This window comes from Pelodiscus sinensis, chromosome 3, assembly GCF_049634645.1.
Source record: "Pelodiscus sinensis isolate JC-2024 chromosome 3, ASM4963464v1, whole genome shotgun sequence".
In the NCBI taxonomy this organism is placed as follows: domain Eukaryota; kingdom Metazoa; phylum Chordata; order Testudines; family Trionychidae; genus Pelodiscus; species Pelodiscus sinensis.
Window position 1 is genome coordinate 124,076,406 of NC_134713.1, and position 13,808 is coordinate 124,090,213.

The window sequence follows — 13,808 nt, forward strand, 5'->3', positions numbered from 1 at the left end:
AGAACCATAGAGCTGGAAGAGACCTCAGACGGTCATCAAGTCCAGCCCCCTGCTCTAGGCAGGACCAATCCCAACTAAATCAACCCGGCCAGGGTTTTGTCAAGCTGAGACTTAAACACCTCTAGGGATGGAGACTCCACTAGTTCCCTAGGTAACCCATTCCAGTGCTTCACTACCCTCCTAGTGAAATCATTTTTCCTAATATCCAACCTGGACCTCTCCCACCCCAACTTGAGACCATTGCTCCTTGTTCTGCCATCTGTCACTAATCTGTACTGTTGTGTTTAAAAAGAAATCAGTGTTCTGTCTCAATGTTCTGAGGTAATTCGTTTCAGATGCTACAATATTTTAAGCCTGGAAAAATCACACAAATATTTTAAAGACATTTTTTTTCTTTTTTTAGATGGTCAGGATCATTCACTGCTTGCAGGTTCTTTTCATAAAAAGAAGCTGGCAAAAAGGCCAGGATACATGAGACCAAAAGCTCCACAACGGATAGAGTTTCAGCCTTCTGCTGACTTCAAGTCATTCAACCCAAAGGGACTTGAACATGGCGGAAAGCATTGTGAAGACTTTAAGAACTGCTCTCTGCACAAATTATGGAAAAATGAATTCTTACACTGTAATTCATCTGTAAACAGTGCTATAGTTACCAATGATGTGGTAACAACGTTGACTACTGCTGGAAATACAACAGGAGACCTCAGAAATCTGTCAGATCACAGGTTTCAGCAGTCAGAAAATGTAATTCTGCCAGTTTGTCCTGCAGCTGTCACATGTAAAAGAGACTTCTCACCTGCGTTCAGTTCACATACATGGCAGACACATCTACTAGCAACTACAGGGGAGACAACCCACTGTGCTAGAATAAAGGAGCCAAAGAAAATGTACACTTTGGATCATAAGGAAGTGAACAATAACTGTGAATATAAAAACAAAGAAATCACATCTTACTCTTCCAGTTCTTGGGATAGCTTTAATTCAAGTTTCAGCTTCATACAACTCTCACTGAATTCAAGTTTTGAAAAAAGTGACTCGGAAGACCAGTCAGATGGCAGGGCAGTGGAAAATACTCTGCAAACCAGTGCAACAGGACAAACAGAAAATGTTAATTTAGATGAACCAAGGGAGAGACTAAGAAGTTCACATAAAGACTTAGGGGCTTCATCTTGCATTTGTAGGGATGGTGAGGATTATCAGTGTACACGAGAGAACGAAGTGAATGATAAATGGCAGGATTGTGAGATTGCATCTCTTTCAGACACAGATGTAGCATTTTCATGTTACACGGATTCCTCAGATGCAGCATCTGCTGGTTCATCTGTTACCTCAGGCTATGAAAGTAGCTTTACTTTTAGTGATTACAACTGGGACACCCTGATGAGGAAATATGAACCGGTGCTATTGGACTGCTTGGTTGGCAACCGTAGTATATTAAAGGTTGGTAATCACACAGTTTGTTCATGTGCATTTGGTGCTGTGAATTTTTAGACAAATCAATCACTGGGCTATTGTAAAAGATAGGAAATGACTGGCTTTTGTGGCTTTGTGGCATTTAATTATATTTACAGCAGTGTAATGCATGGTTAGAAATGAGAACCACTGCTTGTGTGGTTCGTTTTCTCAACTTCCTTCTTAAAATAGCCAATTTAAATCTTTTCATAATAGTCAAAGTTGCAATTTCAGCAGAATACAGTAATCCTTGTTTCCTTTCCTAATAAACTATCTTGTTTCGGTATTAAACAGCTGCCACCCTTTGCCAGAAATGGCTGTTTTTTCTTGATGGAAAAAGTGACTGGCATGTGAGGGGCCAAATTTTGATGTGGATTGTACATTTGAAACCAGAGGCCCACATGGGGTAATTGTTGGTCTCAGTTTTGAAGAAACTAGATCCGCAAAGACATTGTTCTGCAGTCTTCCCTATATAGCATCCTGAAGGGCATATTGGAAAAAGGCTTAGAAGTCAATGGGTATGGTCAACTCACTTGAATACATACATAGCTTGATCTAGTCTCACAATTTTCCGCTAGATTAACTTTGTACTGGGGATTACATATCAGACTAAAGATGGCCAGAAATCAGGTTCATGGTAATCCTACTTTTGTATTTTTCTTAAGTTCTTACTGGGAACAATTATTTTGATTTCTGATGTGGAACAACAGTGTACATGTTGACTTTTAATATCAGTCCCTGCAAGTGTAAAATAATAATAAGCATAATCAAAATTGTCAGGATCCGGTCATAAAACAACTCAAACCTTTTGGGGTCAGGTCAGCTCTCCGTCTGCTTGTACGAGTGATGCCTGGGTGATTGCGTGTCCTGTTCCCGTTGGCCGTGGCCACCTTGCTGTGCTGTGGAGTGAGTGAGCAAAAGCGTTGCAGTGCCTCTCCATAGAAGAGCTGGTGGCTATTAGGAGTGGAAAAAATGGATACTGCTGCACAGGAAGAAGGCTGTGGCTGCACTGGCTCAGGTCGAAGGGAAAGAGTCAGTGTCAATCTGGAAAACAGCACAACCTTATTGGGGTCAATTCAGGTAATGTAGGTTTGGGTTTAGTTTTGGGTCCAGAATGGGCTTACAAATTAGAGCTGAGTTGTCCTCAATTGTAGAAATTTACAACACTAAATTGTATGCACAAGTACTCGTTGTAGTCAAATTTCTGTTTTTGTACTGATACAGATAAAATCCTTCATGTTAAGGCTTCAGAGGCTTCAAGAAAAAGCAGTACAGGAAGATGACTACGATAAGGGTGAGACTTTCTTATTATTGTTTTCATACCAGTGTGTCTTTCCCTTTTAACTTTTGTTTACAATAGATACGTTACTATGGTTGGGTAATGGTGACAAAAGTTCAGTGAACAAGTGTTTGTATTATTGAGTATGCAGTACAATGAGGTATAGAAATGAGAGAAAGTAGGTCAGCAACAGGTAGTACAGGGATCAATGCAACAGTTTATTATATTGAGCCACACCACAATGTAAGTGTCTACCATTAGAATCAGATATCTTTAACAATATGACTTAAATACAGAAATGAGTGAAGGATGTAAATGGGGCAAGTGAGGGCACTGGTTGCCAATGAAACACACTGCAATGACTAATTGTGTTGAACAAAAAAGTAACAGAGATGATACATAGAAGAAATTAGGTCAGCAACTTTAGAATGCAAGTTGCAACAATAGCTCTTGTAAATGTAAACTGTATGAACTTGAAGGACAAGCTAGCAATCCACCAAATTCAATCAAACTCAAGTAAAACCATGTTAAGACTGCAGTATGCATGGTAATTGTCTCTGGAAGATGCAGCTGCCGGTGAATACACTATATTTAAGAAATGTTTGTCATCTTAAGTGCTTTAAAATATTGCATAGTATGTTGTCTATACATGTGAGTGTGTGTGCATGTGTAATTATATGACACAAAATCTCTCAGATTGCTCAATGATAGCTTTATGACCCTTCCAAATCATAGACTTCAGCAAAAATCTACATTTTGAAATCAGGAAATAAAAGAGTTAAAACAACTGCTCAAACAACCTTAATTGCCACTGTGAAACTGCCACTAGCCACTGGGAATTATCAGCATCACTCCAGCTGCTGAATTGAACGGTGCAGGAATGCATTGGAGCAGTTTGGAAGAGCTGTGAGTGTGAGTCCCCCTGTCAAAGGAGAGAGGTGCATATATATTGAGAACCTCCAGTATGCATCATTTCAGTACAGAATTGTGTAGATTGGGTTATTAGCAGGGCACTAGGGTTTTATGTCATGGGGATGGACTGTAGTGAGTTGGGATGTTTAATTTTCTAAATTTTTTTTAAACAAAAGGGACATACAGGCAGTCCCCGACTTACGTGGATCTGACTTATGTCGGATCCGCAGTTACGAACGGGGCTGCCCCAGAGTACATGGACTGCGGGACCTCGCGGTCCTGCCGCCCGTGTACTCTGGGGCTTTCTCTGCGTCTCCCTGGTCTGCAGACCAGGAAGACGCAGAGCAAAGCCGCGGAGGGGCTCGGGCAGCGGGGCACCCCAGGCGCGCCTGGGCTGCTCTGCTGCCGGCTTCCCCGAGGCTTTGCAAAGCGGCGGGGGGGGCTCGGGCAGCGGGGCACCCCTCCGCTGCCGGCTTCCCCGAGGCTTTGCAAAGCTGCGGGGGAAGCCGGCAGCAGGACAGCCCAGACGCCCCGCGGCTGTCCCGCTGCCGGCGTCCTCAGAGGCTTTGCTCCCCGTCTCCCTGGTCTGCTGGGGGGTGGGGCGCAGCTAGTATGCCCCCTCTCCAGCAGACTAGGCTTTTCTCCGGACGCCTGTGGCAGAGCAGCTGGGGTGCTGCCGGTTGGTCCCGCAGCGCCGCTCTGGGCGCTACTGGTCCAACCCAGCAGCACCCCAGCTGCTCTGGTCCTGATTCAGCCGCTGCTGGTCAGTTTCATCAGCGGCTGAATCAGGACGCCTGGGGCAGAGCAGATGGGGTGCTGCTAGGTTGGTCCAGTAATGCCGAGGAGCGGCGCTACTGGAGCAACCCAGCAGCACCCCAGCTGCTCTGCCCCAGGCGTCCTGATTTAGCCACTGCTGAAACTGACCAGCGCTGACTACAGGAAGCCCCCGGGCTTCCTGGAATCAGCTGCTGATCAGTTTCAGCAGCAGCTGACTTGGGGACGCTTGGGGTTCTTAAGTTGATTCTGTATGTAAGTCAGAACTGGCGGTCAGTTTCAGCAGCGGCTGAATCTGGACGCCAGTTCTGACTTACATACAGATTCAACTTAAGAACAAACCTACAGTCCCTATCTTGTACGTAACCCGGGGACTGCCTGTACTAGTTGGTCAGAGTTAGAGATCATTAAGGAAGTTGTGCTTACCTAGGATTACAGCTGATATGCTACAGTGGCTAGGTAATAATTAAAAGACCTAGCTTTTATACAGTACTTTTTATCAGTAGAACTTTATAGTGTTATTCCCATTTTACAGGTGGGAAACCAGGTCACAGAGAGGTGAAGTGATTTGCTTAGCAGGCTAGAGCTAGACAGAGCTAGGAACGGTCTCAGGCCAGTGATGTTTGCAGTAGGACATGTGGCTGCTATGTGATCTGCCAGTGCTCCAGCCGCCTCCTGTAAATTTTGTTATAGTATAACAGGGATAATGGTCGTGCTTTGAACTGCTTCCAATATGTCATTGCTAATAGTACTGGTGTGAGAAATCTCATCCATCGTCTGTGACCCAAAAGCTTGACAGTTTAATTACAAAGTTGTTACACTAGATTTAAGTGCAGGAGAGAAGATCGGTATCTGTCACTCTTACTATACCATTCCTGGCAACATGTAAGTTCCTCAACTCTCACCAACATTTCTAGCTTCCCTTTCCATTCTAGTAAAACATTAGTTGGTACTGCAAGTTGGTTCTTGCTGTCTGCCATAAGTGTATCAAGTTTGCCATCTCAAAAAAGAAATATACAGTGAGAGTGGCCAGCTCTGAAAGTTCTGATATAAATGACTTGTCTGATATCATGTAGGAAATGTGTGACAGCCAGAACTCAGTTCTCTGGGGCTTAGCCAGTGCCCGAAGTACAAGACTGTCTTTTTCTTTGCCTGCAGTCACCTGTTTAATTTATTACCCACTTTCCAACTTCTGCTGCAGTTGAGGCTTACAAATAAAGCAGAAGTTTTGCAGACAACTGTTTCCTTTGCTGCACGACATTGCCTCATTTACTGTCCATTCTGTGCAATGATGAGGGAAGAGCCCGGTGGAAAATATATGTAATCATGTCCGTGCCATGGGTAAAATTCTCAGAACTCCTATTCCATTTTCAAAAGTAACTTGGTTGCTTCGGAACCTAAATCTCATTTACTTTCAATCAGACTTAGGCTTTTCAGTGCCTAAGTTACTTTTGAAAATGGAACTTACTCTTGTCATGTAGATTCTTTTAAATTTTTTTTTACCCCATATCAAAATGCATACCCATGCATACTTAATTCTAGTGCTTCCTAATTTGTGAGTGCTTGACCTACTTCATCTCTTGTAGCTCTTTGTTCCTTTTCTGATGCAATTTTCAGGCAATTTTTATGACTACTTTTTGTTATTTTCCTAACATCTGAGCTGACTTCTCTAGTTATTTCTTTGTAAAATGTACATTACTCATCTCAGGGGATAGACTATGAGAATGGATGGTGCAGCAAGAAGAATTAGAACTGTGACCTCTCTTTCTCTTTGTGTGGTAGTGTTCTTTCAGTTTTGCTTTTAGAAACGACTTTGTATCCTACTAAGAGTAGCAAAGTCATACTTGGTGAAAAGTTAAGTTTTAAAACTCATCAAAGAGCTGGCTGATGTATTTAATGCTAATTTCTGTCTAAAATTTCTGGAAAGGGATGGAGATACTGAGCATCTATTTCTACAAATATGTTGTATAAACATAAATATGCCTAGACAAAAGGGAGAAAAACTGAAACATTAATGCATACTATGTTTTGAAGGTATATTATGTATTACTGAAAAGAAATATGGAATGTTGGGGTTTTCTTTTGGGATTTTCATTTTGTGCATAGTCGCTTTTTTAGTTGAAAGCAGAACTGCCATTCGGGGTGCACTACGTAGCCTGTAATATTTACCACATATGGTTAGACCACGGCTGGTGCATCTAGTTTGGGGATTTTTCAAAGGAAAGGAGAACTGCGGAGTAGTACAGTTTAATCAGTTGTGCAATGCCATGTGGGGTGTGCGTGTGTATGTATTTTGAATGAAGAATGTGAGCAGTTGGTCAACTTATATCCTAAAATATGAATTTTTTTATTACTGCCATAATTATGGTTTGCATAGCTGCAAATGTTATCACTATTTTTAGTTCACTTCAGCAGTAGTAATAGACTACTGCTAAAACAACAGATTTTCAAAATTATGATGCTTGCTCTTTAAAATTCTTCTCATCATGCAGGAAGAGATTAAAAAAGGAATACAATAGGTAGGAAATCCCTTAGGCTTCGTCTTTTCTGCGAATTCTTCTGGCAGAAAATATGCTAATGAGGGACTCATTAGCATAAGTTGAGATCTCATTAGCATATTTTCTGCCATTTCTTTTTGCACAAGGGGGTTTTGCGCAAAAAGAAGCAGTGTGGACTTTTTTTTTTGGCGCAAAAACCCCGTTTTGCGCAAGATTCTGATTCCTATCCTGGAGAGGCATAAGGATCTGCACAAAACGAGGGTATTGTGCAAAAAAAACAAAACAAAACAAAACAAAACAAACCCCTGTCCACACTACTTCTTTTTTGCACAAAAACCCCATGAGCAAAAAGAAATGGCAGGAAATATGCTAATGAGATTGCAGCTATGCTAATGAGTCTCTCATTAGCATATTTTCTGCTGGAAAAACTCTCAGTGAAGACGGAGCTCTAGAGTAAAGAAGGAATTCTAAAAGCTTAGGACTGTAGGTCTGTACTTGAAGCTTTAGAGTAATGCAGTTTTTCTTCTGTAAATAAGACAGTCTAATGATAACCAAGAAAAACATACAGTGGGCGTATGGAACAGAAAAAAACAACTCATTATTTTAAAAAATGAGCAGAAGTTATTTGAGGTAACAAACACATTAAATGGATGTAATAGGAAAACAATGCTGAAGGACCAAATAATTACAGAATTTTGCTTTTGACACTGCCCCTCTTTTCTATGTCTCCATCCCTGTAATCGCTATATTTTTGGACAAATTAGGGAGATTAAAATGTAAATTGAATGATATCTATCTTGCTGGGAGGTGAAGTGACTTTTCTATTGAAAAGTACTTTATTCTCCTTTGTGTTTTTTAATCTACTACTGTTCTACAGACACACAAATATTATATAAACATATATTGTTAATGGTGATACAAAAAAAATGCTTGCACTTGATTCTTTCTAGTGAATATCAAGATACTTGAAAGTGGAAATTAACAATAAACCCTAAAGATTCAAAACAGTAGACAGTGTTGTAGACATGAAACTCACAATAACTTTAATGGATGTTTGTAGAGCTGCAATACTCCACAAATTTGAAAAAGTTGCTATGAATAATCTGTTTATTATTTTCAGTTAGGGTTGCCAGATGATTTCAACAAAAATACCGGACACACTTGACATTACAGGCAGTCCTCGACTTACGCGGATCCGACTTATGTCGGATCCGCAGTTACGAACGGGGCTGCCCCAGAGTACACGGACTGCGGGACCTCGCGGTCCTGCCGCCCGTGTACTCTGGGGCTTTCTCTGCATCTCCCTGGTCTGCAGACCAGGAAGACGCAGAGCAAAGCCGCGGAGGGGCTCGGGCAGCGAGGCAGCCCCGCTGCTCCGCTGCCGGCTTCCCCGAGGCTTTGCAAAGTGGCGGGGGGGCTCGGGCAGCGGGGCACCCCAGGCGCACCTGGGCTGCTCCGCTGCCGGCTTCCCCGAGGCTTTGCAAAGCCGCGGGGGAAGCCGGCAGCGGGACAGCCCAGACGCCCCGCGGCTGTTGAAAGCAGAATCTGGACGCCAGTTCCGACTTACATACAGATTCAACTTAAGAACAAACCTACAGTCCCTATCTTGTACGTAACCCGGGGACTGCCTGTACATCACAATCTATATTACATCTTATTTAGAAAATACCGGATATGTATATTTTCTCATTTATATTTTCTCAATTTGTTTCCTGAACAGAAAGCTCAAATACTGGACTGTCCGGTTCAAAACTGGACACCAGGCAACCCTATTTTCAATAAACCTGGAGGTTCTAAGCAAGCACAGCGCCTTAGCAGTGCCAAGTCTTTTTACATAGTGTACCTTCCCTTGTTTCCAGAACAGATACTTTCCACCTGCCTCCCGTGATATTTCTGTGTGAAATGTATATTAAGTCAGATGGATTACCTCTGTTCCCTGTTTTATTTAATGTGAAATGTTAGGATTTCATATTACCTACTTTATAATCTATGTGGCGAAATATAATGAAATGTCTAATTTGTTTCTGTATTTACGTAAAGTTTCCTCTTGATGGCCACATTACTGTATTTTTTCCAAGCAGGTATAATGCCCTGGGAATATGACAACAGCATTTTGCCTTACATAGCATATACTAGAAATTGGTCTGTTCTCCAAGGATTGCTTGGAGTGTTGTCATGGCTCATTATTCCTGATGGAGCTTGACAGCTCCAAGGTTAAACATGCTGTTGAATTTAAAAAAAAAAAAAAAAAAAAAAAAAGCAGCGCACATTTGTGTCTATGGGAGTTGGGTTTGTCAGGGCAGCAGTATAGGTTTTTTTTGTATGGCACAGTTCCATTTCCAAACGTTATAAAACCCTTTTCTTTTCCTTTATTGGCTCCTGGAGTAATTTTCATTGCCTCCGGTGGCACCAGGTTCTGGGGACAGATGGTTTGACATTTGACACGAAGTTCCAGGGTCGAGTCAGCTCTAGGCTTTGCATCAGCTTGTGCAGCCAGTAGTTACTTCAAAATTAACTACAGGCAGTCCCCGGGTTACGTACAAGATAGGGACTGTAGGTTTGTTCTTAAGTTGAATCTGTATGTAAGTCGGAACTGGCGTCCAGATTCAGACACTGCTGAAACTGACCGCCAGTTCTGACTTACATACAGAATCAACTTAAGAACCCCAGGCGTCCCCAAGTCAGCTACTGCTGAAACTGATCAGCAGCTGATTCCAGGAAGCCCGGGGCAGAGCAACTCTGCCTCGGGCTTCCTGTAGTCAGCGCTGGTCAGTTTCAGCAGAAGCTGACTTGGGGACGCCTGGGGCAGAGCAGCTGGGGTGCTACTGGACCAACCCAGCAGCACCCCATCTGCTCTGCCCCAGACGTCCTGATTCAGCCGCTGCTGAAACTGACCAGCAGCGGCTGAATCAGGACCTGGGGCAGAGCAGCTGGGGTGCTGCCGGGTTGGTCCAGTAGTGCCCACGGGCGCTGCAGGACCAATCGGCAGCGCCCCAGCTGCACTGCCCCAGAGTCCAAAACAAAAGCCTGGTCTGCTGGGGGGGGGGGGGGGGAGCACACTAGCTGCGCCCCCCCCCCCCCCAGCAGACCAGGGACACGGGGAGCAGAGCAGCAGCGGCAGCGGGGTGACGCGCCTCTGAGGCTTTGCTCTAAAAAAGCCTCTGAGGCGCGGGACCCCCCGCGGCTGCGGCTTCAGTCAGGGTGCCTGTGGTCTGCTGGGGACCGTCCCCAGCAGACCACAGGCACCCGGACTGAAGCCGCAGCCGCGGGGGGTCCCGCGCCTCTGAGGCTTTGCCAGAGCAAAGCCTCAGAGGCGCGGGGAACCGCCGCTGCTGCCGCTCCAGTCTGGATGCCTGTGGTCTGCTGGGGACGGTCCCCAGCAGACCACAGGCACCCGGACTGAAGCCGCAGCCGCGGGGGGGGGGGGGTCCCGCGCCTCTGAGGCTTTGCCAGAGCAAAGCCTCAGAGGCGCGGGGAACCGCCGCTGCTGCCGCTTTGACTGAAGCGGCAGCAGCGGCGGTTCCCCGCGCCTCTGAGGCTTTGCTCTGGCAAAACCTCAGAGGCGCGGGACCCCCCCGCGGCTGCGGCTTCAGACCGGGTGCCTGTGGTCTGCTGGGGACCGTCCGCAGCAGACCACAGGCACCGGGTCTCATGCGGCAGCAGCGGGGGTTCCCGCGCTTCTGAGGCTTTGCTCTGGCAAAGCCTCAGAAGCGCGGGAACCTGCCCGCTGCTGCCGCTTGGGTCCCGGTGCCTGTGGTCTGCTGGGGACGGTCCCCAGCAGACCACAGGCACCGGCACCCAAGTGGCAGCAGCAGCGGTTCCCGCGCTTCCGAGGCTTTGCTCTGGCAAAGCCTCAGAAGTGCGGGAACCCGCCCGGTGCCCCTGGTCTGCTGGAGACGGTCTCCAGCAGACCAGGGGCACCAGAGCAGCTTACGAACGGGGCTTTCTCGCCCCGACTTCCGGGGCGAGAAAGCTCCGTTCGTAAGTGCGGATCCGACGTAAGTCGGATCCGCGTAAGTCGGGGACTGCCTGTATATACAAATAGTTTAAAACCCCCCTACATCTCCTCCATGCAGGAATGAGAACACACAGAGTTCCTTTTTGGAACTGGTGGGAAATGTTGACTTGCACAGCAGAACTAGGCTCTGTTGGGAGTCTGTATTCTCCAAAGCAGGTGGGATAACAATAAAATAATTCTACACAGATTTCTTGTGCAAGCTTAAATGTAGAGAATACAGGCAGTCCCCGACTTACGCGGATCCGACTTATGTTGGATCTGCACTTACGAACGGGGCTTTTCTTGCCCCGGAGCTCACGGACGGCGGGTTGCCACCCGTGTCCTCCGGGGCGAGAAAAGCTTCTCCCGATCTCCCTGGTCTGCTGGGGGGGGTCCAGCAAAGCCGCTGGACCCCCCCAGCAGACCAGGGACACCCGAGCAAAGCCGCCACCTGGGCGGCTTTGCTCCCGGGTAAACGAGCAAAGCCGCCCAGGCGGCGGCTTTGCTCTGGTGTCCCTGGTCTGCTGGGGGGGTCCAGCGGCTTTGCTGGACCCCCCCCCCCCAGCAGACCAGGAGGACAGGAGCAAAGCCTTGGAGCACGCCTACAGCGGGACAGCCCAGGCGCGCTTGGGCTGTCCCGCTGCGGGCGTGCTCCGCGGCTTTGCTCCTGTCCCCCTGGTCTGCTGGGGAGGGGGGTGCAGCTAGTGCCACCCCCCCCAGCAGGCCAGGCTTTTCTTGCCTACCCCTGGGGTAGAGCAGCTGGGGTGCTGCCGGGTTGGTCCCACAGCGCCGCTCCGGACCAACCCGGCAGCACCCCAGCTGCTCTGCCCCAGGCGTCCTGATTCAGCCGCTGCTGGTCAGTTTCAGCAGTGGCTGAATCAGGACGCCTGGGGCAGAGCAGCTGGGGTGCTGCTGGGTTGCTCCAGTAGCGCCGAGGAGCCCCGCTCCTGGAGCAACCCATCAGCACCCCAGCTGCTCTGCCCCAGGCGTCCCCAAGTCAGCCGCTGCTGAAACTGACCAGCAGCTGACTACAGGAAGCCCGAGGCAGAGTTGCTCTGCCCCAGGCTTCCTGGAATCAGCCGCTGATCAGTTTCAGCAGCAGCTGACTTGGGGACGCCTGGATTTCTTAAGTTGAATCTGTATGTAAGTCAGAACTGGCGTCCAGATTCAGCCGCGGTTGAAACTGATCAGTTTAAGCAGCGGCTGACGCCAGTTCCGACTTACATACAGATTCTACTTAAGAACAAACCTACAGTCCCTATCTTGTACGTAACCCGGGGACTGCCTGTATACAACATATGTCATGACAAAGTCTGTCCTTCCTCCACAAGTATAAACAGTAGGTGCTTTTGCGCATAGTAACTTGTGAAGCCAGCAACTATTTTAGCTTATTTTATGAGTACAGTCAATACTCTAAGATAACAGAGCTTGATAGAGCACTGTACAGCCATGTTATTACATTTTTTTTCTGTTAATGGTGTGCCCTAAGAGCCCCTCAGTGCCATCTTTCAGAGGGCACTCAATACTGTAATTCATATCAGGCCTGATACACTCTCTGCCCCAAATTCACTATTTTCATATATATCTAAAAAGTGTCATTTGAGGTATCATATATAAACTGATCATATCCTGACTCAAAAATGGTGTGTATGGATTGTGTTCTAAAAATTATATATGTACTTTTTTTCCAAGCAGATTTTAAGAACACATAAACCAGACCTGTGCTAGATAAACAAATGTTGATTGACTTGTCTAAGTGGCTTGATTGCAGGCAAACAATGAAAGTACACTTACATATAAGGTCAATAAAGCAATCAAGATAACAAGCAACAGAGAAGAGACCTTTGAGAGACCAATGGGGGTTCTTAGTCTGCACCCCCGGAAAGTCTTCTGGTCTCTTGAGACAAAAAGAGTGGACTTTAGAAAGCATAAGGGGAAGCAAAATATATCACTTAGGAGACATAGGGAACAGCACCCTCCGAGTCTGTGACGAGTGTATCCTCTTGACTTGATGGATGGGAGTTGCTGATTACTTAGTTCAAGTGAAAAACTGTTTTAGGTAAAGTTGTAACTTGCTAGAATTAAGATTAGTAACTAGAAAAAGTATGCTTTATTTGTAATCATGCCTACCTCTTTATCTCTTGCTTAGTATCATGTAAATCTCTATTCTTTGTTGTTAAACATATTATTAGTTTTACTATAAACCATCTCAGTGCTTTTATATTGAAGTTTAAAGTGAGTCTAACCTAAGACGGTCTTTTTGGAAGTGTAGACTTACATTTTGTGAGAGTCCAGTGTGAGGGACTGGATGTTTCTGAGGAACTCACACAGGCACTGGTTTGGATTGGCAGTCTCAAGGAGTTTGTCAGGGAGCTGAGACACAGTCTAATCTCCAGTAAAAACCCTTCTGCCTCAGCAAAAGTGAAAACGTAATGACTTATAATTCTGGGTGTCCTGGACAGAATTTTACACAGGGCTTCAGTTTAATTTATCTGCTTCTGTAGGCCCTTGGCCTGGAAGTCAAGGAGACTGTTCTTTGTTCCTTATTATTACTGTAGTTTGGTCCCAACTCCCCTGAAAAGACCAATGACTCTTTCGCAGATAGTGTCAGTACTCAGTCACAATATAAGAACTTAAGTGCTGAAGATCCCCATATTAGATCTCCCCTAAGTAGAAATATTCTGCTGCTAAAAAGCGCTGTGTAATATTGTACCATGGCATTGTTTCAATATGGCTGCATAAAGAAGAGTAGCAGCTATTTAATAAGCAACATCTCTCTCTTCAATACATATGCATTCCTTTGAGTAGAATCTTTCAAGTACAGATAGGGTTGCAAGATGGTTTCAACAAAAATACTGGACATACTTGACATTAATTCACAATCTACATTACATTT

The 13,808-nt window shown here is 45.7% G+C and overlaps 1 protein-coding gene across 7 annotated transcripts in view; it reads left to right on the forward strand.

The window, feature by feature from the left end:
* Positions 1–13,808, forward strand: part of DISC1 (DISC1 scaffold protein) — a 275,931-nt gene that overhangs the window by 16,396 nt on the left and 245,727 nt on the right. For all 7 annotated transcript variants that reach the window (XR_012902799.1, XR_012902798.1, XM_075924740.1 and 4 more), the window contains exons 2-3: positions 404–1,440; positions 2,677–2,746. Coding sequence is in view for 5 of the 7 variants with exons in the window: in XM_075924740.1 (XP_075780855.1) it covers positions 404–1,440; positions 2,677–2,746 (1,107 nt within the window). In the remaining 2 variants the exon portion in view is untranslated. The remainder of the gene's footprint in view (positions 1–403; positions 1,441–2,676; positions 2,747–13,808) is intronic.